The 27,859-nt window shown below is 35.4% G+C and overlaps 4 protein-coding genes across 5 annotated transcripts in view; 3 read left to right on the forward strand and 1 right to left on the reverse strand.

Moving 5' to 3' along the window:
* Positions 1 to 18,856, forward strand: part of LOC120766854 — a 159,475-nt gene extending 140,619 nt beyond the window's left edge. The window contains 2 exon segments of the mRNA XM_040092581.1: positions 14,551 to 15,834; positions 15,837 to 18,856. Of these exon segments, the coding sequence (XP_039948515.1) occupies positions 14,551 to 15,834; positions 15,837 to 16,568 (2,016 nt within the window). The 3' untranslated portion in view covers positions 16,569 to 18,856.
* Positions 18,857 to 20,600: 1,744 nt separating this feature from the next.
* On the reverse strand, positions 20,601 to 24,256 carry LOC120766729 (zinc finger protein 485-like). Of its 2 annotated transcripts, XM_040092379.1 has the most exons (7): positions 24,142 to 24,254; positions 23,413 to 23,955; positions 22,834 to 23,347; positions 22,658 to 22,778; positions 22,353 to 22,545; positions 22,157 to 22,283; positions 20,601 to 21,816 (listed from the first exon to the last, which is right to left on the reverse strand). In XM_040092379.1, the coding sequence occupies exons 1-7, from the start codon at positions 24,142 to 24,144 to the stop codon at positions 21,782 to 21,784; spliced, it is 1,536 nt and encodes a 511-aa protein (XP_039948313.1). In that variant the 5' UTR covers positions 24,145 to 24,254; the 3' UTR covers positions 20,601 to 21,781. The 2 variants fall into 2 exon arrangements, with proteins under 2 accessions (XP_039948313.1, XP_039948312.1); XM_040092378.1 differs by having other exon boundaries at positions 23,413 to 24,256.
* A 183-nt stretch (positions 24,257 to 24,439) lies between these two features.
* LOC120766732 (adenosine deaminase-like protein) lies at positions 24,440 to 25,870 on the forward strand. Its single transcript, XM_040092385.1, has 2 exons — positions 24,440 to 24,597; positions 24,671 to 25,870. Exon 2 carries the CDS (start codon positions 24,689 to 24,691, stop codon positions 25,721 to 25,723), a length of 1,035 nt encoding a protein of 344 aa, XP_039948319.1. The 5' UTR covers positions 24,440 to 24,597; positions 24,671 to 24,688; the 3' UTR covers positions 25,724 to 25,870.
* Positions 25,871 to 26,167: 297 nt separating this feature from the next.
* On the forward strand, positions 26,168 to 27,795 carry LOC120766731 (short-chain specific acyl-CoA dehydrogenase, mitochondrial). Its single transcript, XM_040092384.1, has 3 exons — positions 26,168 to 26,307; positions 26,419 to 26,640; positions 26,698 to 27,795. Exons 1-3 carry the CDS (start codon positions 26,274 to 26,276, stop codon positions 27,669 to 27,671), a joined length of 1,230 nt encoding a protein of 409 aa, XP_039948318.1. The 5' UTR covers positions 26,168 to 26,273; the 3' UTR covers positions 27,672 to 27,795.
* Positions 27,796 to 27,859: the final 64 nt, after the last annotated feature.

A 27,859-nucleotide genomic window follows, 5' to 3' on the forward strand; every position in this document is an offset into this window, starting at 1 on the left:
GCCATGGCGTATACGTAACATTGGCAAACTAGACTAAAAGTTATTAATAATAATATAATTGCAAATAATTTTTAAATAAAGTGAGGTAAGTAAAGTTTTCATCATTTAAAAGTGTAGGCATGTAACACTTCATTAAATAGAATATTATAAATTTAAATTTTATTTTTTAACAACGCATGCGATATTACCCAGTAGTAGTTAGCACCACATCAAATAACATTAGTACATAAATATGTGCATAAAATATATATATAAAAATAAATGCATTTTAGTTATTTAAAAATGCATTTCATAGCCAGCTAACAGCAGAGTTCAACCTAAATATCGAATAATTAAATAAAAATTACATCATTTGACAGTTTAAGTAAACAAATCGCTCGTAACCTAACTTCAAGGCAAAAGATAAACTACATTACTCAAAAGAAATGATTTATAAGCATATCTACAGCATTCCTTCGCACTTCACTACGCTTTTTCCTTGGCTTCACTGCCACATACTTTCCCGTGAAATGTCCTGCCGCCAGCTTTTAACGTTGCAAACTTCCTGCGCAGCAAAAGTTTCGAAATTTCACTGTAAAATCCAAATAAACTCACAGCATACAAGCTTACGCGCTCTGAATTCCACAGTCACGCCGGAACAGCGTAGCATATATTCATACATATACTTTATCCTATGGCTTCGCGGGGTAACAAAGGGCCGTATATATAGTATAAAGTACAAAAGTATAAATATTTCCATCACAGCGTAGTTAAGCATCCACTGGACAATTGATGACCTCTACTCGGCCACCAGAACGCGAAGTCGGGTTGTATAACAACAGGCAACAATGCCTGGAATGTGGCATGCAACAAAGCAGCGCGATGAGTACCATATAGTGCAGTGGAGTAGAGTGAAGAAATTGCAAAGAAAATAGCATTCAAAGCAAACTAGAGTAAAACACTTTAAAAGTTTTTCCCAAAAGTTATGCGAGAAAGCAGCATTTAAACGCGGCAGCGGTCGCATACTTTAAATACTTACACTCTATTGTTGCTGCAGCATTGTATTTTTATACAGTTTTTTTTCTCCTTTGGCATTAATGTTGCAAAGTTTTTGATGGACACACCCATATACAATAAAAATCATTTTAATTTTCTGCTCTACTTTGAAGTTGTTACGGTGCATCCGTGTGGCATCTAACCGGCTGCATAGTTACAATAAATGGCAACACTATCAAAACAGCGTTGCTTTAGCGCACTGTTGCATGTCAGTGCGTTTGAGCGCAATGAAAGAGAATAAATAGTGCGTGGAAATTATTGAAATGCTTTTTTTTCTTCTGCTCGGCGACAAAATTAAGCGGAAGTTTAGAATATTTCACACATAAGAGTGAAAAATTTCGTTTTTAATAAAAGTTGAATAACTAATCAATTTTTTACCGATTTTTGAACAGAAACATTCGTTAAACTCGGTTTTAAACGCAATTTTTGAATTCAATCAGAACTCATATGTGACCTGGTCTACGAAAAGGGAGCTAACGTGCGAAAACTAGTTTTCTGGGAAACAGCTGTTAAAAATAAACAAAGAAACGAATCAACTTAAAAGTGAAAATTGATTTTTTGACACCTAAGCCCCCTTTCCGTAGACCAGGTCACATATACTGTTTTTAAAATATGAGTATGAAGATATCGCCAAAGTCAAAAAGGAAAAAAAGGGGTAACAAAATGTTGTTCTACACAACTTAATAGATTTCTTAAGCTTAATTAAGGCAATTTCAATTCGAGGAACGCGAAAAAATCACAAGGAGTCAAGTCTGGTGAATGCGGTGATTGATCGATGGTATACATTGCGTTTTTGGCTTTAAATTCGGTCACAATCGTTGCTCTTCCACAACTTCTGTCGTTTTCGATGGATGTTCTCACGCAAACGCATATTGAAGCGCTAAATAAAAGACTTTATTGAACTCCGAAACAAACTCATGATGCACCAAATTACGAATATCGAAAAAAACAATGAGCATTCCCTTGACTTTTGAGCGGCTTTGGAGCGGATTTTTGGTTTTGGCTCGTTTTTTCCTCCATTCCGATGATTGTTGACTTGTTTGTATGTCAAGTTCACATATCCATGTCTCATCGGCAGTTATAATGCTTTCCATGAATGTGGGATCGGAATCCGTACGAACAAACATGTCTAAAGAGACCTATTTACGGTACTCTCTTTGAAGAAAATTTGACTTTATCGGGACAAATCGAGCAATAACGCGTTTCATACCCAAAGTAATCACCAAAATCATTCGAACAGACTCGTAGAGATATCGATATATCTCTCTAACACTTGCCTGATGATATTCAAGCACCATATCACTTTTTTAATATTTTCATCAGTTGAAGAGCTCAAAGGTCGTCCAGAACGAGACATCTCTTCAACGATCTCTCGACCGTCTCTGAATGTTTTGTTCCAGCCTTGTGCTTTTGATAAGACTGAATCACCGCCTTTTTCAACATTCGTCGCAATTCTGTACACGAAATTTGGTTAAAAATACAAAGTTCGAAACAAATTCTTTTTTCGATATTTTTATCCATTGTAAAAATTGCAAGGCACTACTGAGGTGTACCGACTTAAACAGCTTCTGTTAACAAACTGGTTGACAGGTCGCGCTCATATTTGGCATAACAATTAAGGACAGTCCTAACAACTTAGCAAAATAAATTGTTTTGAAATATCATTTACCCGGAGAATTTAAATTGCAATTTCGGGGCTCTTTTTTGTCACAATGTACTTCAAAGCGTGCTTTAAATTTTATTTTCAACCGGGAAAGTGTTAATCGACTTCTGTATAAGCTTATATTAGTTCTTTCCTCGCTTAATTGACTGATGACTCCCTCACTTGAACTTTTTAGACCAGAGCTGGCTTACCATTCCTTTCTGTTTTGGATACCTTATTTATTTACCCAGTTGCATAAGACAAAGACCGCATAAAATTCATTAGATCCATTCTTTGAGATAGTCAGCGCTGTCAACATGCAAAAAACCATGAATAAATTTTTACACTCATGATCAAAATTGAACCGGACTGGTCCATAAAACTGCACAAGCCGAATTGGTAACATTTTTTTTCTAGTTTGGTACATTTTTTTTATGTTCACATGAGATTTTGATGTTAATTAGTGTTTGTTTAGCAGCCAAAAGTTTGCCTGGCTCCAAAAGACCTCTGTTCAAAGGAACTACTTTCTACCAACAGATTTCCAATAAGCTATTAGAATTAGTTTTACAATACTTCTTTGATTTTGAGGTAAAACTTCTTGCTTTACTAATCTCTTCGGTTGGATCTACTAACAAAATAACTTTTCATCAATTTGAATGAATTATCTAACAAATTAAAAAAGTTGTCAGAAGAAACAATTTAACTTGTTTTTCGATTCACGAAACGATTCACCAACAATGAACAGATATATATATATATATACATATATGGCAGTTTATTTAAGAAACGAACTTCATCTCAAACCAGCAGATAAACGAAGGTATATAAATGTGAGTCACTAAGTCAAGCAGTTTCAGTGAGTCTACTCGCATAATAGTCACAAACTTTATAACATATAACAGCGAATTTTTCTCAATCTTTTTGCCTTCTTCCTTCTAAACAGTTCCACTAACCCAGCGCATATGTGTATACTTCAAATCTTAACTCGCAGCAAACTGTGAATGAAGCTAATAATTTCGCCAAGATTTCACTCAGCTTATTTGAAATTCCTATGACGACATGTTCTATTCATTCTATTTTACCGTCATTCTTGCTACTAAAATCTTTTACACACACTTCGCCATCGTACGCTTCATTTAATGCACGCGTAATTTTATTATCTTTCCCTGCATTTAATTTCAAAATATCAACTCCAAGTTAAAATTTACAGCGTAAGTGCGTGCTGGCTCTTTATCCGCCGTCTCCGCCGCTCTGTGCAGTTCTTTGTGTCAACAGCTGCAAGCGCTATTAACCCGCTGGCAACGAAACTTAAATATTTAAACTCTTGTCTCGCATTGCGGAGCAAATGTCTATTTGCATTCTTTCGTACACCTCTGCCAAGTACTCTTTAACCCCACTGGCTCTAGCTGTATTGGCATCTATACATACATAGATGCTTTCGGAAACGTGTGTTTGCTTTGTCGTTCCGTAGAGATGCGCACCTTAAGGCAACAAGCAGCTACCAAGACCCCTATTTATTCAGCCAACCAATAACCCCTATCACTAATTGTTTGTCTCAGCGTTATCCGTGCTAAATGCGAGAAACTTTGCTGTGCGCGCGCTAAAAGCTACGACTACTTAAGTAGAATGCAATAAAGAGGTGTAAATTAAATGCAAAAAATACTCAAACTTTGCTGCGACTTAATTGGTTTTTACCTGAAACTCGCACGACAGTGACATGGTCTCAAAAGTGGGTTTAGAGGGGTTAATAAGCGCGTATATTAATTTTGCTCTAAGCAGGGTACATTAAGTTTGTTTGGACCCCTATGAAGTATACTATATAACATATATATTGGGTAGTCGCCTTTTCGTATTTCTAATCAAATTTCAACTTATTTTAATATATTTACAATAATAAATAAATAAACAAATATGTACCATTTTGGTCGACCACTTTTTGCCATTTTTCCGCTAGATGTCAATGTAAATCGAAATTTCGAAATTTACAGAATGGAAGCTGGCGAACCATTGTTGTGCTACTCGAGCGAATTTCTTCATTATTTTGACTCATTTTTGAACAGCTCTAACTTTTTTCAACTTCAAAAAATTTAGTTTTTTTTGGTTAAATGAAGCTTAAAATCTCCCTTTCCAACACAATATGGTATGACATAGTGTGATACATATTGGGTAGTCGAAAAAGTCTTTTCGCATTTTGTCGTTGCAGTCGTATATCTCCAGTGCTACCAATCACATATGTACATCCAATATATACTAGTAAATGATTATAATAGATTCGATTTAGCGATTATATGCGAACTAGTCTCTCAGTTTTTGTTATATTGGTCTGAAACGTTCTTTTCTCCTCTTTATTTGTCGGAAACGCCGATGTCAAATCAGTTTAGCTTATAACTGCCATACAGAATGTCCAATAAAAATCAAGTTCTCATATGGAAAAATTTTTTATTTGACCAGATATCATCACGAAATTCGGCGTAGATTATTTTCAAAGACAACACTATAATCTTCATGAAAATTTTTCAGCTCGGACAACTATAACATATATGTACATGCCAAACATGATTTCTGGCTGCAATAAAGTAGTCATTTTACTAAAATTTGTAGGTCATGCCTGCAATGTGAGCTTGGGTATATCAAAATAGCCCTCAACAGTAAATACTGACGACGCCGCTGGCTCGCACTACACAATTGTTGCGCACAACATGTGGCTGAAAGTGATGCTACGTAAAGTGAACTGCATGATCAAATTATGCTCTTATTGTTGTTGTTTCTGCACACTGCTGGCAGCTAAGCGAAATTGCTGCTCATCTCTTCGCATGTTTAACTTTTTATTTCTTCTCATTGCAGTGTGTCGTCTTCTTTTCCTCTTGAAATTGTTTAATTAGCTTAAGAATTGCTCGCGACATTCCGTGTGTCGCTTAAGTAAATTAGCCACGTGTCTGCATGCCATTGCAATACATACATATATATTTAAATATATAAACCTGTATATACATACATATTATTGTATTATAATACAACGCAAGAGTTTTACACGAAGCACTAAAACTGCGTGTTCGCTGATGTTGCCTGTTCGAGTAAATAAATATTTAATAAATATATTTCATTTATTTTATGTAGTTTTTAATAATTACTTGCAAATAGTAGAATATTTCCAATGCATGCTTTTAGTTTTTAGTTTAGTATGGGTTTTTTAATAAATGTTGTAAAAAAAATGCAGCGTCGTATTCGAAAATATACTAATGTAGTAAATCAAAAACTCAACCAATGATGAAACAATATTTTTTCATTATAATAAAATCTAAATATTAATAAAACTTCATATGTGACAAGTTTGCTTATGTAGTGGTGTGTAATATTTGGTAAGCTATTACACAAGTTGGCGCTATACTTACACACATACATATGTAGTTAGCTGATATATACGTATATTGTAATATTGATATTTTATTCATTTATTCTATTATTGAGTAGATTTGCTGCTGTATTTAAATAAAAATGTACTTTATTATAGATTCTTCTGTACTTTTAGTTAACCAAAAAACAACAAACAGAAAGAGATTTTTTTCATGCGTACTTAGTCTAAAAGTCAACTATGTAAACAAAAAAATATATTTTGTTTCTCATACCATTTTACAATTTTCCCATAGACTTTGCCATAATTTTATGATCTCAATACTCACGAATCTCTATATTAGCTCACTACGTATCCTTCATAAAAATGAATTCAACTTTTATCAAAATAAAGTAACTTCTTACTAACATCTAGCTACTTAATGAAGTCTATAATTCTGTGATAGCTTTTTCTTTTACTACCATGGGCAAAAAATAGTAAGACTTTTTTCATAATTTTAAAATGCTTAATTAGTGGTACAAAATCTATATCCTCCAACTCGAAGTAAACCCTCTTGGCTCCAATACACGTTGGCACAAGTTTTTGCCAATCCTCGAAACAGTTGTTAATGTCAGTTTTCGGAATAGTCTTCAATGCGCGTAGCGATTCATGTTTAATGTCTTCAATTGATTCAAAATGGTTTCCCCGAGGCGGTCGTTTGAATTTGTTGAATAGCCAGAAGTCACACGGAGCTAAATAAGGCGATTACGGGAGTTGCAGCACCATATTGGTTGGAAATTTGGCTAAAAACTCACGAAGAATCAATGCAGTATGCGACGGTGCATTATCGTGAAAAGAGTTGCCAAGAGTTGCCAAGATTTGTCGGCCTATAATTCCGGCCTTTTTTTACGAATAGCTTCGCGCAAATGACGCATAACACTCCACTTGTGTTCCTTCTTGCCTGTTTGGCCGGTCGGAAGGAATCCGGAGTGCACCACACGTCGCTAATCGAAGAAACCTGCCAACTTAACTTTGATTTTTGACCTGCTTTGACGTGGGGTTTTCGGCTTCGGCTCACTTTTGCCATGATTTTCTGTCGATTGATCGTCTGTTTCCAGGTCGTACGCATAGATCTTAGGCTCATCGCCAGTAATAATATGTTTCATGATACCCTGGTAGTCGGTAAGCATTGTTGCACAGACATTAATGTGACGCTGTTTTTGAAAAAATTGAGGGATTTTGGAACTAATCGTGCTTTTACTTCTCTTAGGCTCAAATGATCTTTCAAAATGGTCTTAACTGATCTTTTCGATATTCCAACGATGCGAATAAGATCTCTGACTGTTAATCATCAAGCACCAATTCCTTTATTTTATTGCCAACATCAGTTGTTTTTGATGACTGTCCTAGAGGTGGTACGTCGTCAACGCATTCTCGACCCTCTTTGAACAATTTGTACCAATCAAAAACACGTGTTCGCGACAAACAATTATCACCGAAGGCCTTTTTCAACATACTGAATGTTTCGGCACCAGAAATTTAATTCCGCACACAAAATTTAGTGGAACTTCTTTGTCGAATAATTTCACACAATGTAAAAATCGCCACACTTCAGAATGACAAGCATATACTAAACACTATTAATTACTTGCCAACCTAGAAAAATAATTCGACGAAATTTAAATTAAAAAGTCTTACTTTTTTTGCTCACAGTACTATACGAATGGTATGCGAAAGAGAAGAATCCATTTTGACGAAAATTACGCTGAACTATAGAGTTAAGTATTTGCACCACTTTGCCATATTGAGCACAGAACCCAAATATAGCGAGCATGGAAGTTGCGCAACAAGCTAAATAAATTTCTCCAATTTCTTCTGAGCCTGCCTCATTTTTGTGCGGAGGAAATATTCGATTTCCAAACAAATCTAAATTTGAAAATAGTAGGAATTAAATTCGATATTATTTACACCCCTCATTTAGGCAGAAATGCAAGCATGAATTATTACTGAACAGCGCTTTATCCACAGATTTATGAAAAAATGTATAAAAAAAGTGAAAAGCGAAAAGCGAAAACCATAAAAAAAATAATTGAAAAAAAACTAACTACTTTAAAATTTTCGAAATTATGTTTTCACAGCGAAATATTTAAAAAAAAATATTAATAAATATAAATAAATTTATATAAAATATTAAAAAAAATGTTAAATTTTAAAATTAAATAAATTTTAAAAAATTCAATTTAAAATTCATTTAAAAAAAATTTTAAAAATTTTAAAATTTTAAAATTAAATAAATTTAAAAAAATTTAAAACAAGTTTTTAAGCTTGCAATATTTTGTTTTAACCATGACGTTTTATTCGCTGTCCAGTGACATATTTAACTCCTTGAAATTGACTAAAAAAAATATAACAAAATACAAAAATAAAATTTTTAAATTAAAAAAAAAATTCAAAGTAAAAAAATTAATAAATAACAAAACAGCTTGCTTGCAACTTTTTTTTACTCCGACAATTTGCATTCGCTACCCCACTGACTTATTTAAATCGGCGAATTTGAGCAAAAAAATACAAGCAAAAATAAAGAAATTAAAAAAATATATAAAAAAAATCAAAACTATACTAACAAAAATTTTAGAAATCAATAAATAACAAAAAAGCTTTCGAAACTCTATTTTCAAAGCGAAATGTTTAACGTTTTGCCAACCCTAACCCACTGACACATTTTAAAATATGTGAAATTGAGTAAAAAAAAATAATAAAAAAAAAGAAAAAAATATTCAAAAAATCTAACGAATTGTGTTTTCAAAGATAACCTTGCAATCAGTTTTTTTAACTCGACATTTTTCATACCCTACCTCACTGACATATTTTAAAATCTCATTGACTTTTTGAAAAATGTGTAATCCATGAAAATTATCATATTTCATATATAATTACTTTTCGGCTTATCTTAGTGTATATGTCAATTGTATTAAATATTATTTGTAACTTTGTAGCGTTTTGCTAAATAGTAGTTAGTATTAGTAACCAATAAGTATATTTGTATTATGTATTATATTAAATAACTTACTATTTACTCGTAGAGTCGATTTGTAACATCACTAGTCAGCCCTCCCTGTCATCTGTCATATCCTTAAGTAAATTGAATTTAAATTTTTTACTTTTATTATTTCATATATAATTATGATTTTGATTTTTATACCCTTACTTTTTTTTGAAAAATCTTTTTTAATTTCTAAACGTAAATAGTAGTCGTAGCTCAACGATTTTGCGGTAATTTCACCACTCTCCTTCAATATACATAAATGTAGAGTTGGAAAACCTAACACTGAGTATGTAGTAATATGGTGTTCTCACTTTGCAAAAAACAATCGACAGTCATGCACATTTGTTCAGCAACTTCATTCACAACTTATCTACACATGTACATTTGTATATTTATTTATTTTTTAATAAAGCAAATAATATTTTATATTTTTTTACGTTTTTTCTAAGCTTCACTTTTTCGACGCTTTTAATTGTAAACTTTTAGTTGTTTTGGCTTCACAGTAATTTTGAAATCAAGCGATATTACTACAGCTATTGCAACAATAATAACTACTTACTACTACTATTTAATCACAGTAACTAAAACTACAAATTTAATTACAATAACAAACCAAGATCAACGAATAGTACAAAAAGAAATCCACGAAAATTTACAACTCATATATAAAAAGTATACTAATTTATTTATAAATTCTCTACAGAAATATTGAAATTTTCTACATTGTTATTTAACCTTATGGCTATTTGCTATTTACCTTTTTTGCAAAAACAAAAAAAAAAAAAACTCCAAACTCTTATTAACTTGCAAAACCAAAGTAAACCACTAAAATCGTTAACGAATTCAATTATGAACTCTTTTTCAATAAAACCAAATTCCTTTTATGCACACGCCTACAAAACTCACACCGTATCGGGGATCATTGTTGTTGTCTGCTGCTATGGCATGTAGAGTGTGCCGGTACTGCGCACATTTGGCAACCATCATGGTGCGTAGCGCGAACTGGCAACCCTGTCCAGCACCTGCACCACCACAACCACTCTAACCAAAAACAACAACAACCACACCAGTCACCACACAACCACCACAACTACCAACAACAACAACAGCGGCAACAGCAACAACGCAGCAGCAACGGCAGCAACATCTTTGCCCGCCGCCACCTTGAATATGGTGCGCTCCAACACGCCACCGCTGCCGCCATTGCCGACCTCCTTTGTAGCGATCAAGTGCGGCCGCAGCAACGAACCCACCACCACCACCACCACCATCAACAATCACACTGGTCTTCATAAATTCAATCACACAGACAGACCCGCACCCCTGCCACACCCACTTACACTTGAATCGCCTAACAACACCATCACCACCACCAGCACACTGGGCTATTTAGCACATCACGGCCATCATTCCACTATTCTACCGAACGCCACAACGGTATCGGCCGCCAACGCATTATCGCCAACCATCTGCTCGACGTCGCTATCGACGTTCCAACCGGTGGCACCGCATCACTTCAATTCGCTGGACTATCGCGAACGCAATCAAACGCACTATAAGCATGGCCAGGGCGGCCATCAGCCGCACTATCGTGAGCCCACGCATGCAACACAACGCACCAATACATTGGATCGACGCAGCGCCGGCGCGACCACATCGAATGCGTCCGCTTGTATGGGTGATTATAATCAAATAAGTCCGCACTACTTGCAGACTTTCGACAGTCTCGATCCCTACGGTGTGGCCAATTTACATTTGTATCGCAGTCAGTCGAAGTCGCAGATTTATGGCCGTGGCAGCACTGCAAGCGGTAGCGGCAGTGGCAGTAATGATGGTTCCACACAGGATGCAGTGCTCTATCACAGCAATAGCACATTGAATCACTACCAACAGCAGCAGCAGCAACAGCAGCAGAGCGAGCAGCATTATCAAAGCGGCAACGGTCCGCAGCGCGCGCAAAATCAGTCGCAGCATCATCACCATAGTTTAAAGCATAGCAAAAGCGGCGGCAGCAAGTCGCATAAGAGTAAGGCGAGCGCACACCAACAGCAACAACATTTGTCACAACAACAACAACAACAATTGAAACCAACGAAATCGCGCAGCAGTCGTTCGCTGCAGCAACAACCACAATCGTCAGCCACCGAAAAGTCGGGCAAAATGAATCGTGGCGGCGGTAAGGAGCGCAAACACAACAACAATTGCAATGCAAACAGCAATACAACGCAAATAAATAATATCAGCAAAGCCAATTCGATGACCAGTCAATATTCGAGCTCCAGCGAGAGCATGCAATGCGATAATAATTACTATTAAATCATTGACTCCCGCATACAATGTACCATGTCTACCCAGCTATGTCCTCCAAAGCGTACACACGCGCATATTTACCAGTCTGTATTCACATATTATTGTTGTCGCACATATGTACATACATACATACTCTTTATGTATATGTATATGTGAGCAGTGTTGCATAACGCGGCATTTGTGTTGAACACGTCACCGCTGAAACCGGCAGCATTGAATCGAAGTACATACAATCTCACATTTATGTTGCACATACACACACACTCACCTATGTATACCTGCAAAAAAGCAAAATGTATACCTGCACCTACTTAAAAAACACTGGCACACACGCGTGACATCCATGCGATGCAACATTTAAATCTCTCTTATATACAATGTAAGTAGCTTTATCATTAATTCGTTATCACTATTTCTCTCTTTCATTGTACAACACTCCCAATTGTTGTTGTCATGCATTTATCATAAGTGTTTTGTAATATCTGTTTGCTTTGTCTTTGTTTTTATTTTTGTTGTTAGCTTAATTACAACGAAAACCAAAATTTTGTTTAAGAAATGTTTTTTTTTTTTATTAATTTAATTGTCTAAAATTGTCATTCAAATTTAAACATTTTAAATTGATTTTCCGAAAATGTATCGATTATTAGGCCTTCACTCGTAACAGCTCGACAGCTCGGAGATTTTTTTCTTAAACAAATCCTTAATCATAACTTTAAATAAACACTCATATTTATTTCTTATATGATCAGCCTCACATACATAGATAGATAGACATACTGCTGCAAGGTGTAACCTCTTTGAAGGAGTGAGCAACCAATATGAATGAGTATTGAACTCGCTTATTGTGCGCTCGAAGTTAGTCAAGGAATGTCTGTCCTCACTAGAATTAGCTGTAAGCGTTGGTCAACGACTAGCTGTTGTACGACTGCGAGCTCCTGTTGGCCTTGTATAGAATGCAAGAGATCTACTGAATTTCCTGCGCTTAGTAAAATTCATGTTGCCGCAATTTAGTAGTTTTAATTGAACATTATTCAATAGGTATTTATGCGGTAAGGCCAAAAATGTTAACGGACACTCGTTGTTGTATGGAGGAAGGTGACTGGAAACTTCCAGACACTTTCTTCTCCATTGTGCGGCTTTTGCCAGTATGAGGTTGATACATTTCGTCATACTTACGACGTACCAGGAAATATAACCGAAACTGACATTAATCGTCTAAACAAATTTGTGATTAGCACAAAGCAGTTTGATGTTTTATCTTGTGATCCATTATATAGAAGTTTTGGGTATTATGACGTACCGGCGTGCTAAGCTATCCTACTGAGATTCGTGTTAGGATCGATCCTTAACCTAACCAGAACTATGATAAGGCTTATATAAAAACTAAGCGAGTATCTTCGAACTACAAAAACCCTTCACTAATTCAAGCCTTTCACCAGCTATAGGAAAAGTATCTCATACAAGCATATTAGAAAAGGGAGTTCACAAAATTCTGAAATTATTCACATTTTGATACGAAAAAGTCGATCCAATTCATAGAAAAATTAAAAAAATTCGGCATGTATCGTTACCCATAACAGTTATCGCCCGCATAATAGCTGATTAACTGTTGAACCTGTCTCTATGTATTTCTAAAATTCATCGAAATATTTTAAGTGGCGAATCTTCTTGGTCAATAATATATTATACAAATATAGTGAATATCTCATATAAAATTTTGATCGAATGCGCGAATGCCTACTCATTAAATGCTGTAATAGCCCAGTCCACATCATATATTAAGAAGGGTTATGGAAAACCCTGTAAAGTGTTATTCTGGCATCGGTCTTAAATTATACTTAACACTAGTTTACATTATTAATTATAGCAATGTAGTAGATAGTAGGTGGTAGGTGGTATTTTCATAATAGATTTGGAATTTAGCTGAGTTTAGACAGCTGCGCAAGAACATTTATCTCATTCAAAGGCTGCTTGCAGTAATGACCGAACAAAGATAACTTCAGATTTTAAAACAACGCCAATAATGGATCGTTCTCCGACTTCGACTTCAAAGAAAATGGAGACTAAATAGTTTGGTAGGGGTCGTTGATAAATTAGAACCATCATTCTTCACCAAGAAAGGTAAAATATCTTTTAAAATACCCAGTTTCCTAAAAGTATAAATCCTCACAGTAAGCACAGGCTGGTAAGCCTTTTTATGGTTAAAGGACCGTGCTAGTTAGATGCTTTCTTAGATCTCGGCAAGTGCCTAAAATATCACACGTGATAGTGCTTCAACTTCAACTTTTAGGAAAAAGGAGACTGAATAGTTTAGTAGAGTTCGTCACAAAGAACTCACCGCTGAGAACTTCATCTCAATCTTGATAAAATATAATCATCATTCTGCACCAAGAAAGGTAAAATATCTTTTAAAATACCCAGTTTCCTAAAAGTATAAATCCTCACAGTAAGTGCAGGTTAGTAAACCTCTTCATAGTAACATGCTGGTTAGATGCCCTTTCAATCTTTTGAGATCTCGGCAAGTGCCAAAAATACCGCACGTAATATAAGAACACTTAGTCCGATAAATAAAGTTACCTTAATATCGATCACTATAAAAAATATAATATTTCCCAAAAAACACATAAGTTGAATGTTGACCCCACTAGTCAATAATACGCATTCTACCGCATATATCTAATGTTAATGTTCCCATACCGCTAGGTTACTATTTTTCTTCAAGATCGTCATCATTTATAATTTCATAGTCGTAAACAGTAGCTAAAGTGACGTCGGAATAGCCGTTGATGTTTTAAAGATTACCGGCAGGCGGCGCTGTGATAAATAATATTTCGTTGTATACTCAAGTAATTAAGATCATAAATATCTTAAGACTAGAGAATTGTCAAGCAACGTTACGTGAAAAACATACACAGTTCTTAACTTCACACTATTTATTTTTTTTAATTTCTCAATCTTTTCCTTAAGCAAGTGACACTTTAACTTTTTTCCATGCTTATTAGTTACACACTACTGTCCCATCTTTGGCTTCAATTTTAATTTGCTTTTCTCTTCAATATTGCATACTTTCATGTCCGTCGCTTGGACACGCCTACAACAACTACACCTATACATACAACTTACACACATTTCTTCAATACAACGTTACACATAATATGACAACACAAAACAACAACGCAAATGCAGCCGGTCTCACATAAAACGACAACAACCACAAAAGCCACATTCGATGGCGAACTGCTTTGGCAACAAGAAGCGACTGAATTTATAGAACGTTTTCCGCAGCGTCGTCGCCAACATGACGCGCTACGTCCCAGCGTCTCAGCCGGGGCGCTTTATAAAAATGCCACCGGTATAACGACGCTCAATAAGCGCGCTAGCGGTGGTGAGCTGCTCACAGCGCAACAACGGCATCAACGTGATCTTTTCAGCGGCGATTTAGGTATACCAGAGGTGCGTTCACATGTGGGCAGTATGGTGCATACATTCGAAACGCTTGCTATGCAACGCAAACTTGCCGATCAAGAGCGCGCCAAGGAACGCGCTTGGGCGTTGCAACAGCAGCAACAGTGGGAGCGCGAACAGTTGGCAGAGAGAAATTGTAAGTATACGCCAACACTTAAAAGCGCCATACATACAACCACATACACATATGATACGCCCACACACGCGTCACGCCATTCTCAGCACGGCACTAGCAATAGTAAATATCATCAACTAAAGCGCAAATCACACGAATCACGTCAGCGCCTCATAAAACTTAGTAAACAGCAGCTGCTGGCTGCTTTCAATAACAGCGCTAAGCGTGCACCGTCAAAAACAGCACACACTAAACTCGAAAGTAGCTTAAGCGCTCAGTCGCTACCTGGCGCCGACAATAATAATGTATTGTCGCCGAGTAGTAGCCCCCTTAAGCGGCACAGCACTTTAAGTTTGCACTGCGCTGAAGTTGCGCGCGCTGCAAAAGCGAACGATGATCACTTGATCCAGCAGTATTGCCATCTGGATGACGATTATCGTAAAAATCTGTTTGGCACCATATCAAGTCGTTTAACAGCTGTTAATAAAGGTTGTGAAGATATTAACAGTTATGACTATAGTGGCGCACGCCACAATAGTAAGCGTGTTAGCCACGAAGAAGAAGAAGATATGGATGTTGGCGCGCACATAAACGTTGAACATGACGAAGCGCTCATTGTGAGCGCCGCCTTCGATGAAATATTCGCCAGTTACAGTGGCATCGATGACGACGAAGAAGATGAGAAAAAAATCAGCGCGCCGGCAATGTTAAGCCGTGCTACCACATATTCTACGGGTTTTGAAGAGCAAATGGTAAGTTTAAGTGAACTGGACGATGATGTTTTTAAGTCGCTTAGCTCGAGTCGCATCAATAACATTGGTTGCCCAGGCAACACGCCAATGAAACAGCCGCCTTTAGCGACAAGCACACACAAAAAGGCGGCAACGCCAGCAACAAACGCTTACCAACAAATGGCGCCGTTGCCGATGCAACACAAACGCTTAAGCGCAAACGCACCATAATGCCATTGGCAAAACAAAAGCAACGCGCCACAACACTACATAATCTCTTCGACCGCCTCAAAGCAACACAAACGAAAGTAAAGCGCCCATTTGTTAAAATGCCCTCCGACAGTCTGCTAAAGCAGGATCAACTAAGTATTGAGCAAATGACGCACGCGCTGCACAAATACTCACCACAATTAAATTTATATCGCGAGATAGGCGAAGGCGAAGCGGCCGGCGAACGTAGTGATGCTGATGGTGATTTTCTACGCGGTTCTACATTGAGTCAATCATTTGTACGCCAACAGCCGAATACGCGTGAGAATAAGGACGAGCCTAAGCGCAAAAAGTCGGCGCCGCCACCGCCACCAATCAACCATACAAAATCAAATAGCGGTATCAGTGGTGTAAACGCTGTAAATGGCGCGCCACGACCGAGCTTCGCGTCACAGCGCGCTAAGTCCACAAACGAACTGCTGCTCGATGATTTGGCCGTGCAAGCGCGTCGCTATCAACGTGCCGCTAGTCGCAAGTATGCGGCGCCGCCAACGCCCAGAAAACAACAGCAACCTGTAGAAGAGGGAAGTGAAGTAACGCAACGCTCCAAACCGAACCGTGCCATTAGTCGTGGCAACGGCGTTGGCGCTGACATCTTTTTACGTGGCAGCGCAGAAATCTAAGCCGAAGCCGACTGCTTGCGCAAACTGGCAGAAGTGTCCAAGCAGTAATCAAAGCGTTCTGGCGGTGTTAGTTGACACCCAACGCTACTGTTAGTTATATAGAAAAATATTTAGCAGTATTTCTAAATGTACTAATTATACTAAGCAAACAACTAATTTTTGCCAGCGTAATTGAGCCATGTTTTCATGCAATAAATACTTAAGCATTTATTTTCGATTCATGAATTTAATTAAAAAATCAAAAAGAAAAAAATATTGTATTTGTGTATGTGACTGATTTTTATGTTAGTGTACTCATGTTATAACCAAAGCAAGTAATTCTTTAGCAAAAAAGTAAGTGATTAAAAATGTTAAAGTTAATGTTAAATATGGTAAGCAAAAAAAAAATAAATATTGTAAATAAAAACATTAATAAATACTCTAAAGTAGAGCTAAAACCATTTTGTTTATTAACAACATATTCTTGATGTTAATTGTAAAACTGAGCAGCTAATTTGCAATAAGCTAATTCTTATACACAGTGAGCGCCACTTAATTGCAAACAATAAATAAATATTTTGAGGTTATTTGCAAAATTTGCACATATATGTATTTTGTAATCATGTCTCTTTAAGTTGGAGATAATGTTAGGCTTGCTATAAACTTCAAAACCCTGTTTTAATCTTCAACTAAAATTGATCTTTTTCTCTCAAATAATTTCGGTACCATGACTGAAATCATTTATTCCTTATCAATTATTGCTAAAAAAAAAAACGTTTTTGTTTTTTTGAAGAGCCATTTTTTGTAATACAATACGAAACAGAATTTATTCTAATTATTGACCGTTGCTTTTTATACATTTTGACCGCCTTTCTGTGGTCAAATTTGTAGATACCATGTCAATAGAAATGTTCGTCTTTTTAAATAAATAAATTAGACACCCAATTTTCGACTTCTGCGTAGGAATCGAAAAACTGCGCAGCCAATGCGTGTCCCATCGATGAAAACAAATTGTAATCGCAAGGGGTCAAGTCTTGTGAATACGGCGGAGAGGGTAGCAGCTCCCAGCCAAGTACTTAAAATGTATCCCGCACTGATTTCGCTTTGTGTGCAGGTGCAATGTCGTGTAACAAAATTTCTTTGTCGTGTCTTCTGGCCCATTCCGGTCGTTTTTCGATCAATGCATGGCTCAAATTGATCATTTGTTGTCTGTAGTGATTAGTATTAACAGTTGCACTAGGTTTTAGGAGCTTGTGATATACCACACCTTTCTGATCCCACCAAACACAGCGCATTGCCTACTTACCGCAACGATCTGTTTTTACGGTCGTTGTTGATGGTTGTTCCGGATAAACCCTTGCTTTTCTCCGTTTAGGGTTCTTAAAATAGATCAATTTTTCAGCGCCAGTGACAATTCGATGCAAAACTAAACTTCTCTTGTATCTTTGAAGCGAAATTTTACAAGTGTTTATTTCGGTTCCATTTGTCTTTCATTCAATTCATGTGGCAACCATTTTCCGCACTTTTGGCTCTTTCTCATGGCTTACAAAAGTTCTGAAATTATTTTTTTTTTTTTTGCATGGCTGTCATTTGCTTTTGACTCTAAGTATCATCTTCATCCAATATTGCTTGCAATTCAGCGTCTTCAAACTTGGTGGTCATCGACGTTTTCTATTTTTCACATCAAAATTATTATCTCCGAACCGTTGAAACCATCTTTTGCATGTTGCTTTTGATAGAGCTTGATTACCAAGCAGTTGATGCGGGTCTGTAGCAGTTTTCTTCCAATGGAAACAGAAAATTAATGCTTTTCGCAACTCATCACTCTTCGGTTCGCTTCGGTGCGAAATTTGACATTTGAAAAAATATGATGTTGTTTGTTCAATGGCTGTCAACCAAAAAGAAATAAATTAAGGCTCAACAACACGTTTGTATCTTTACGCTCTCTTCATACCGATACACTTGGTTTTTAGAAAAATACGGTATTGTTTTCTGATTACTATACATTACATCAGTTAATATTTTCAAATATTCCGTCAATGTAAAAATTTGCAGTTGCCATATTCTTAATAATATATTTATATAGAAGAAACGACAAGCCGTGGGCATAAAACTGCTATTTTCAATTTTTTTATTTTTAATTTTGATTTATGCATTGCAATTAGGCGAAGTTCACTGTAATCATTATTATAACATATACCTGTTACAATGTGTCATAATAAATACTTAATAAACTCTTAATGACTGATTTCGTTTACAAGCAAATAAAGTACTAAATTTACACGAACAAATCCACAAACGAAAAAAAATAATAATAATAATTTAAATGCAAAAAACGTATAAATGTAATTATATGCCCAATTATTTTATATTTTTTAATTTTTTTTATTTAACTTTGTATTACATATCTTTTGATGTACAGCGACCAGTTTTCTCTAATGCCATTGAGTACATGCCCATTATGAAGATGAAAACCAAAATTTATTACGCCGAAATACTAATGAGAAAAACACTAAAACTCTAATGTACAAAAATAATAAAAATAATAATTAAATAGTACTAGTTATTATCTTAAGTAAATGAAAACAAAATTGTTTAATACCAAAACCATTAATTTTTTTTATTTCATTTCAACATCTCATTGTAGTTGCAATTAATATTAAAAAAAAACCTAATTCTTTAATCAACTGTTATAAAACAATTGCAAACAATAAAAACCGCAGCCATATAAAAAAATAAACAGTATGTTTTTAACCTCAATTTTTTAGAGAAAGATCACAAAAAATATGCGAAAAAAATGTACGACTCGTCTTCTTAAATGTAGGCAGAATTATTATTGGTTGTAAAGTTTAAATTCGCAGCGTTAAATGTAAGACAGTGCATGCGAAATGTATGTGAATCGGTAAGGAATTACATATAGGAAAAATGTAGCGTAAAAATGAAATTACTATACAAAGTTAAAATATTAATTGAGATACATATAATAGAAATAGTTGTACTATGTGTTGCCAACTCAAAGAGTGTAGACATGAATGAAAATAATTACAGAGTACTACATACATACATACATACATGCATACATACTTACATACACATTATAGGTATGAAAAAATATATTAGAATATAAAATGGTAAGATTAACATTTTTGTGCATGCAATAAAATTAACAATAAAAAAATATAAAAAATTATAAAATTTAAATATGAGCATTGTAATTATTTGTGGTTAAATGGTAGCACGTAAGTATCAGTTTAAGCAAATATTAGGTTGTCAAATATCTCCCTTCCGCTTTTTTAATATATCAGTGCACAGATGCTGCAAAAATATACAGATGTATGTAGGTTTCCTGTTGATATTTGTATTTCGGAATTTGACAATGTGGCAATGTGACAACTCACGCCTTTATGTTTGACATTTTTAATGTTATAAAGGTGATTTATTTCGAGATTTCCTGCTCTTTTAAAGAAAAAAAGCACAGCAACTTCAAATTTAATGGAGAATGTTTATTATCATTCGAAAGGATACTCTTTGACATTTATTATTTGAAGGTTATCTCTTTCAAATGTAGGCCGCGGCTACGTCTCAGATGGTCCATCCCTTGAGTTTAATTTTCGATGAATCGTTTGAGTATTTAGACTAGTAACTGGCGAATGACACGGATGATATTTTGCTTCAAGGCCTGAATAGAAGAGGGTTTGTCCGAATAGGCTTCAGACTTTACATATCTTCGCTGGAAAGGGTCTAACCGTCTGATATCACATGATTTTGGTGGCCAATCAATCTGCCCAAAACGTGAAATTATTTGCACACCGAAGTGTGCAAATTGTGATTGTTGCGATGTGTAGAAAATGGAGCCGTCTTGTTGAAACCAAATGTCGCCGAGATCACGAGCTTCAAATTAGGCTTCAAATATTCGTTTATCATGGCGCGATAACGATAGCCATTGACGGTTACGCTCTTACCAGCATCATTTTTGAAGAAATATGGACCGAGGATTCCACCGACCACAAACCATACCAAACCGTAGTTTTTTCTGTATGAAATGGCAGCACTTGAATCTTTTCATGTTGCTCTTCGTTCCAAATGCGGCAATTTTGCGTGTTTACATTACAAATGGGCCTTATAGCTGAACAAAATTTGGCTCGAGAACATTGGATCTTCTTGGAACTTTTCAAGAGCTCATTGAGCGATGTCCCTTGGTAGGATCGAGCGACTTCAGTTCTTGCACAAGCTGTATTTTGCACACTTTTAATTTAATTTTTTATTTGAGTTGATGAGATCGGCGCCGAATTAATTCTCCACGGTCGTTGTGTACAGTCCCAGCTGCTATAATTTCTTCACTGCACGCTAAATGTAATCTATTCGGTCGAATATTATTCAATAAGGGATGCTGGGTCTCAAGATGAGTGATGGTATTGCGAATAGTACGCTCAGTAGGCGTGGATTAAGTCAGCAACTCTGCATCGATAAACTTAATTCAGTTTTTGACGATGAAGCTCCATAAAGGACCAGTGCTTATCGATGGTATGTATGATGAATTCAATAGAGGTCGTAGATCACTCCAAGACGGATTTCGTGAAGATAGTCCAAAATCAGTTGTTGTTCCGGAAACTATTGATACTGTACACAAACTAATATTACCAGATCTATATGACCTATCATGAAATAGGGACAAATATGGACATTTGTGGGACCAACATACAACCAATATTGTATAGGCATTCGACTGAAAAAAAAAATTTTCACACCAGATCCCTCATAATCTATCAATCGTTAAATTTAAATCGTAAAATGTTAACGATGGTTCTGCTTCGAAGCACGTATATGAAATTATTAAAGATGATGAAACGGGGATTCACGCGTATCTGCTCGAAAGTAAAGACCAGTCGACTGCATCGGTGTTTCAAGGAGAGCCGAATCCAACACAAGTTGTTCGCGCTCGAAACATTTCTAAGCAAATGGTTGCCAGTTTTTTAGAACAACTGGATAAAGCAACCGTACCACTACGTATACAACAACGCAGAACAGTAAACTCTGAGTGATACACAACAATCTGTTTGCCAGGTGTCTTTCAAGAAATCAGGAAAACCAACGGACGAAGGCGGATCACTCTTCACCACGGCATTGCAAACTCTCACACATCGACTGAAGCAACTGCATTTTTCAGTATTCAAAACATCAAATTGATAAGTTATCCACTCTATAGTCCTGACTTAGAACTGAATGATTCCTTTTTATTCTCGTGTGTTAAAGATAAACGTTTCGAAACCTGAAGAGATTCAAACACATGCAAAAGAATATAGCTTTTAATGGATAGTATTTTGAAACATAATAAAGCTATTTTCAATGATTAAAATTTATTTTTGTTCTCTAATCCTGAATAGTTTATACTGGTCAACTGTCACGCCATACATAGACCAGAGAACATAAAACATATGTAAAAACATGTTTTATGTTCTCTGGTCAAAGTTACCAAAGCGTAGAAGTCAATTCGCGTATTGTTAATAATGATAATATAATAACAGGTAACGCTGTGTATTCTTTTCTAGGAATTGTATTATACATCTTTTACAGGTTTTTGTTGTTGTTAAAACAACATAACTACGTACTCTTTCCACTGCTTTGGCGTTTAGAACAACGTTTCAAGTGCTTGTTCATATTGCCCCAGTTGGTGAATTGACGACTGCAATCTTGGCAGGAATATGGACGATTCCCCGTATGTAAATTAATGTGGCCCTGTAAGGAATATTAAACGAAACATTATGTATTTTGTCAAAATTACTTCAAAAATATATTTATGCTAACCATTAACCCACTACGAAAACGAAAACACCGGTCACAGTACTTGCATTTAAAAGGTTTTTCCCCAGTGTGTATACGTTCATGAGATAGCTTTGCATCTTTTGTGCGAAATTCTTTGTCACAATAATCACAGGCGAACTTCTTGATATCTTTGTGAATCAGCTGGTGTTTCTCCAAACTATTTGATGTTTTCAAACTGTGGATTTAAATATATACATATGTATGTATAAGAAAATTTTTAAATGCTTTTGAATACTTAATGAATGTAAATAATTAAAAAATAAAAAAATTCGTAAAGAATCGGTTACCTTTTATTGCAAATTTTACATTCAAAAACTCGTTCGTTTATATGTGTATACAAATGTACTTCGAGATTATGCTTCTGACGAAATTTCCGATCGCATATGTCACATGCAAACTCTTTTAAACCTGAAATATAATAGCATATTAATTAACTGAATTTGGGCAATATAGCTCGACGTACCTGAATGAATATGTTCGTGCGCCCGCAAATTCGCCACTCGTTTGAACTTTTTTTCACATTGAGTACATTGATGCCAGTTGGTTTTGTCACTATGTTCCTCATTGTGTTGTGCACGTGAATGTACTAATGTAGCATTTCGACTATGAAAACTCTTTCCACATATATTACACAAATCTACTAAAGGATATTGTTGTGCTGCAGCACAATTTTCTCTATGAGCAGCTAATTGTTGATAAGATTCCTGCTGAATATCGCAGGCATCGCAACGCAAACTTAATTCAGGATAGTGTCGGAATCGCACATGATTAAGAAATTTATTATAGTGCACACAAAGTTTTTGACAATCAGCGCACTTGAATTGCAGATAATTGGTCTCATGCACTTCGTGATTCTCTTTAGCATGCAAACGCAATGCAGCGAAAGTTTCGCATATCTTAGAGCAAGAATGGCAAATCCAGGTGTATAATTTCCATTCGTTTACTTGGACATTATTAGCTTCAGTTGTTTCAAAACTCTGAAATTAAAATGAATACGTATGTGATACATACATACATATATACATTTTTACTCAAAACAAACCTTGGAACAATTGGTTACGCAGTTGTTGGCAGGTAAGATTTCAATAATTGTAGGTTTTAAATTGTTTTCATTTAAATCTCGCGATTTTGTATCAGTTTCTTCATTAACCTCTGACCCTTCTTCTAAATCGTCGTCTACATCTTCTAAAAAGTATGTTTCGATCTTAACATCTGTACTATTTTCTGAAAGTTGGCTGAGACTCTCCCTTCCAACTCTGTCATCCATATCAGTCAGCGAACTATTGACATCCATGACATTTAGAATTTCTAAACTTTGATATTCGTCATCACCATCTTCTTCTATGCATCTATGTATCATTTGCATATTAAGCTCCATCGAATCTAACGTCAACACATTATCGGTCTCTATGTCAACTTCTTTAATTTTATTATCTTTAACCGATTCTATATATTGAGCAGTAATTTGGCTATTAGTTAGTTCACTTTCGTTTAATCTAATACAAACTTCATTAACAGTTTCAGATTTGTCATCTTTTGAACTACTTAATAATAAAGCTAATGATTCCTGCGACTCCTTTACTTTCTGGAAGAAGGAAAAGGTATTTTGCAATGTTTCTAAACAGATGCCGCAGGCACATTTGGGAAGCTTATCACCACTGTTACACATTTCAATTCCAAAACACTCCCTTATTTTTTGGCAAATGTCTAAGTTCATTGGGATAAGCATATCCTTTTTACGAACAGCGGCACATAACCGACACAACCCAACCATTATGATTCCCGGAAACAATTCAAAAATTGTCTTAGCCAAAATTTGTAAACTGAAATGTATTTAGATATTTTTCACGCAAACTGTACAACAGTACTAAATAAACAGCTGCTTGCGCTAACTCGTTGCCACAAGATGGCGCAGTGTCAGAAAGAAAGGTAGCCAGACGACATGGGATGTAAAGAAAATTGAAATTTTTTTTAATTTTAAGATTTCCTTTTACACAATAACATGGTGCATAAAAATATAGCTCTAAACCAACTTAGTGTCCTTGTTAAAGTACTTTTTTTAAAATGATAACTCGAAAATTACAAAGTAAGATCATACATTTTTAACTACCGGATAAGGCTTGGTGACACATATCGATATTATCGATTGGTTTCAGTCATCGCCGTTTGTTTACTTCTTTATGCACAGCTGATAGAGCAAATACAGAAATACGTATAAAAAAAGAAGGTATTTGAAATTTTGAAATGTTTTTCCCCATAATATATGATAAGGTAAATAACTAAATATGCCAAAATTTCAGTGAAATAACCGGTGTGCGATGGATACAACTAATTTTATACGACAAATGCCAAAGATTGAATTACATGCACATCTCAATGGATCATTATGCACTAAATCAATTGAAGAGTTGTGTGAAGAACTATACGGCGTGAATTCCAATGAAAAGGTTTTACTCAGCGAAAAGTTAGTATTCGATGGTGGAAATCTTGACCAATGCTTTCTTAAGTTCCGTTATATGCACGAATTAACAGCCACTAAGAGGGGCCTACAATTAGCTACAGAGCTAACAATAAGAGATTTTGCCAAAGATAATGTTATTTATTTGGAATTACGCACAACTCCCAAAAAAAATTCGGAAATGTCTAAAGAAGAATATGTGAAAAGTGTTTTGAAGGCTATAGAACGTACTAAGAAAATTGAAAGTATTCACGTGAACTTGCTGCTATCTATTGATAGAAGTAAAAGCGTAGCTGAGGCTGAAGAAACAGTTAATATTGCATTACAACTAAAGAACACTTATAAAGACATTATCTCTGGTATTGACTTCAGTGGTAATCCGAAACTGGGTAATTTCATGCACTTTATACCAGTATTGGAAAAAGCTCGTAAAAACAATTTAAAGTTGGCCTTACATTGTGCAGAAATTCACAATCCTGCAGAAATTGATCAAATGATTAAATTCGGCATGGAACGATGTGGTCATGGTACTTTCCTAAGTGAGCCTCAACTAAATGAAATATATAGAAAAAATATAACCATTGAATGCTGTTTGACGAGTAATGTGAAATGCTCCACCGTAAAATGCTATAACGATCATCATTTTAAACATATTTTTAATGGTAAAAAAGCGGCAGTAATATTATGCACTGACGATTGTGGTGTTTTCGACACTACCTTGTCCAATGAATTCGTATTAGCAAAAAATACATTTAACTTAACCAAAAACGATTTACTTCAACTTTCACTGAATGCCGTAGAATTTGCATTCGTACATGAACACTTCAAACACGATTTAAAACAAAGAATTCGCCATTACTTTGAAATTCCAACTGAACCAGAACCGAAAAATTAAAGTTTTGACATGAAATCGGTAAATTGTAATGTTGGTTTGATAATTATAAGGTAATTTTTACGATAACCTTAACGAAAAAAACAAGAAACATCATTTATTACTTTGAGTAGAAAGTAATGCATTTTTGCACAAAATATATAATATATGTATACATTTTTAGAAATTAAAACAAATGCAATATAATTTCATTTTTATTTTATACATATGTATATATTTTTTAACGATATATCCATATACGCGATATATAACAATCGAAATTGGGAAGAAATATATATATATGTGTAGTATTTATTCATTTGTATTGTTTTAGATATAAATTTATAAATTTTGTAAAAAAAAATGCGATATTCCCAATTCTGTTCTTTCCCCTACTTGATGCAGTTGATAAATCGATAATTTCTATCGACTATGGAAACCGTTTAAAAATCATCGTTTTTGCGTTCGTTTTGTTTTATTTTTTATACTTTGCTTTGATAAGTGCATATTTATATTTAAGTTTCTATGCTAAAAAAATCATTCATTTGCTGGTATTCTAATTGTCCGTTTCATTATGCAGTCGCTCGTTAATGTAAGCAAATTTCTAGGTATGTATAAAAATTTACCGAAAAGAAAGAGATATTTACATTTTTTCTACTTAATTGAACTTTGATTCGTAAATATCGTATGTGTATGTATTTATTTATTCCCCCCCAAAGGCCGCCATGGTACTCTTCACAATTCTGCAATAAGGCGTATTGCCTGTTTATCTGCACTGTCTGATACTCATCAAATGCTACAGAAAACATGTAGAGATTTTGTTAATGCCGAAATAGTACCAAAAGCAGCGAAACATGATCGTGAACATTTATATCCTGAAGATCAGTTAAAAAAAATGGGTGAAATGGGACTTATGTCTATAACAACTCCGGAAGAATACGGTTTGTGTAAGTTGTTGTTACACGAATTGTGATCTAATTTGTATTTTTTTGGATTAGGCGGCGCGGGTTTGGACTATTTGGCCTATAGTATAGCAATGGAAGAAATATCTCGTGGATGTGCATCATGTGGTGTGATAATGTCTGTTAATAATTCGCTATTTTTAGGGCCAATTCTTGCGTATGGGACACAAAAGCAAAAAGATGTTTGGTTGAAACCTTACACCTCTGGAGAAAAAGTCGGTTTTTTTGCGCTATCGGAACCCGGAAATGGTTCTGATGCAGGTGCTGCTTCTACAACCGCAACAGAGAAGAGCGATCGCTATATTTTAAATGGTACGAAAATGTGGATAACCAGTGGTTTTGAAGCTGGAGCTGGCGTACTTTTTGCCACTACAGAAAAATCTTTGAAACACAAAGGAATATCAGCGTTTATAGTACCCAAAGGCTTAAAAGGTTTTACACTTGGAAAGAAAGAAGACAAACTAGGAATACGAGCTAGTTCTACATGTCAGCTAATTTTTGAAGATTGTGAAATTCCAAAAGAAAATATTTTAGGTAAATCTGGTTATGGATTCAAAATTGCAATGCAATCCTTGGACGCAGGTCGAATTGGTATTGCAAGTCAAGCGCTAGGTATAGCTCAAGCCTCGCTAGAACTGGCGACCAATTATGCGCAAAATCGAAATTCTTTTGGCAAACCCATTTCTAAATTACAAATTATTCAACAAAAGCTAGCAGACATGGCGCTAAGGGTAGAATCATCGCGATTACTAGTTTGGCGTACAGCTTGGCTGAAAGATAATGGTAAATCATATACGAAAGAAGCTGCAATGGCAAAACTGGCTGCATCTGAAGCAGCTACATTCTGTTCACATCAATGCATTCAAGTTTTAGGAGGCATGGGTTACGTTAGCGATATGGCAGCAGAACGTTACTATCGCGACGCGCGTATTACGGAGATATACGAAGGTACATCCGAAATACAACGACTGGTAATAGCAGGACAGGTACTGAAAGAACATGCGGTTTGATGATTAATTATTAGAGATTTGTGTATATTTTATAGAACTATTTTCGTGGGCATTTTTCTTTTTTTTTCATAGATAAGATATACAACTTTTACAGTTTCATAAATAAATACATATCAATATCTTACTAATTTGTGTGCTACATTTTGATAAAGTACTATGCATTTTTAACGCACTATAGCAACACTATG

This window comes from Bactrocera tryoni, chromosome 1, assembly GCF_016617805.1.
Source record: "Bactrocera tryoni isolate S06 chromosome 1, CSIRO_BtryS06_freeze2, whole genome shotgun sequence".
NCBI lineage: Eukaryota > Metazoa > Arthropoda > Insecta > Diptera > Tephritidae > Bactrocera > Bactrocera tryoni.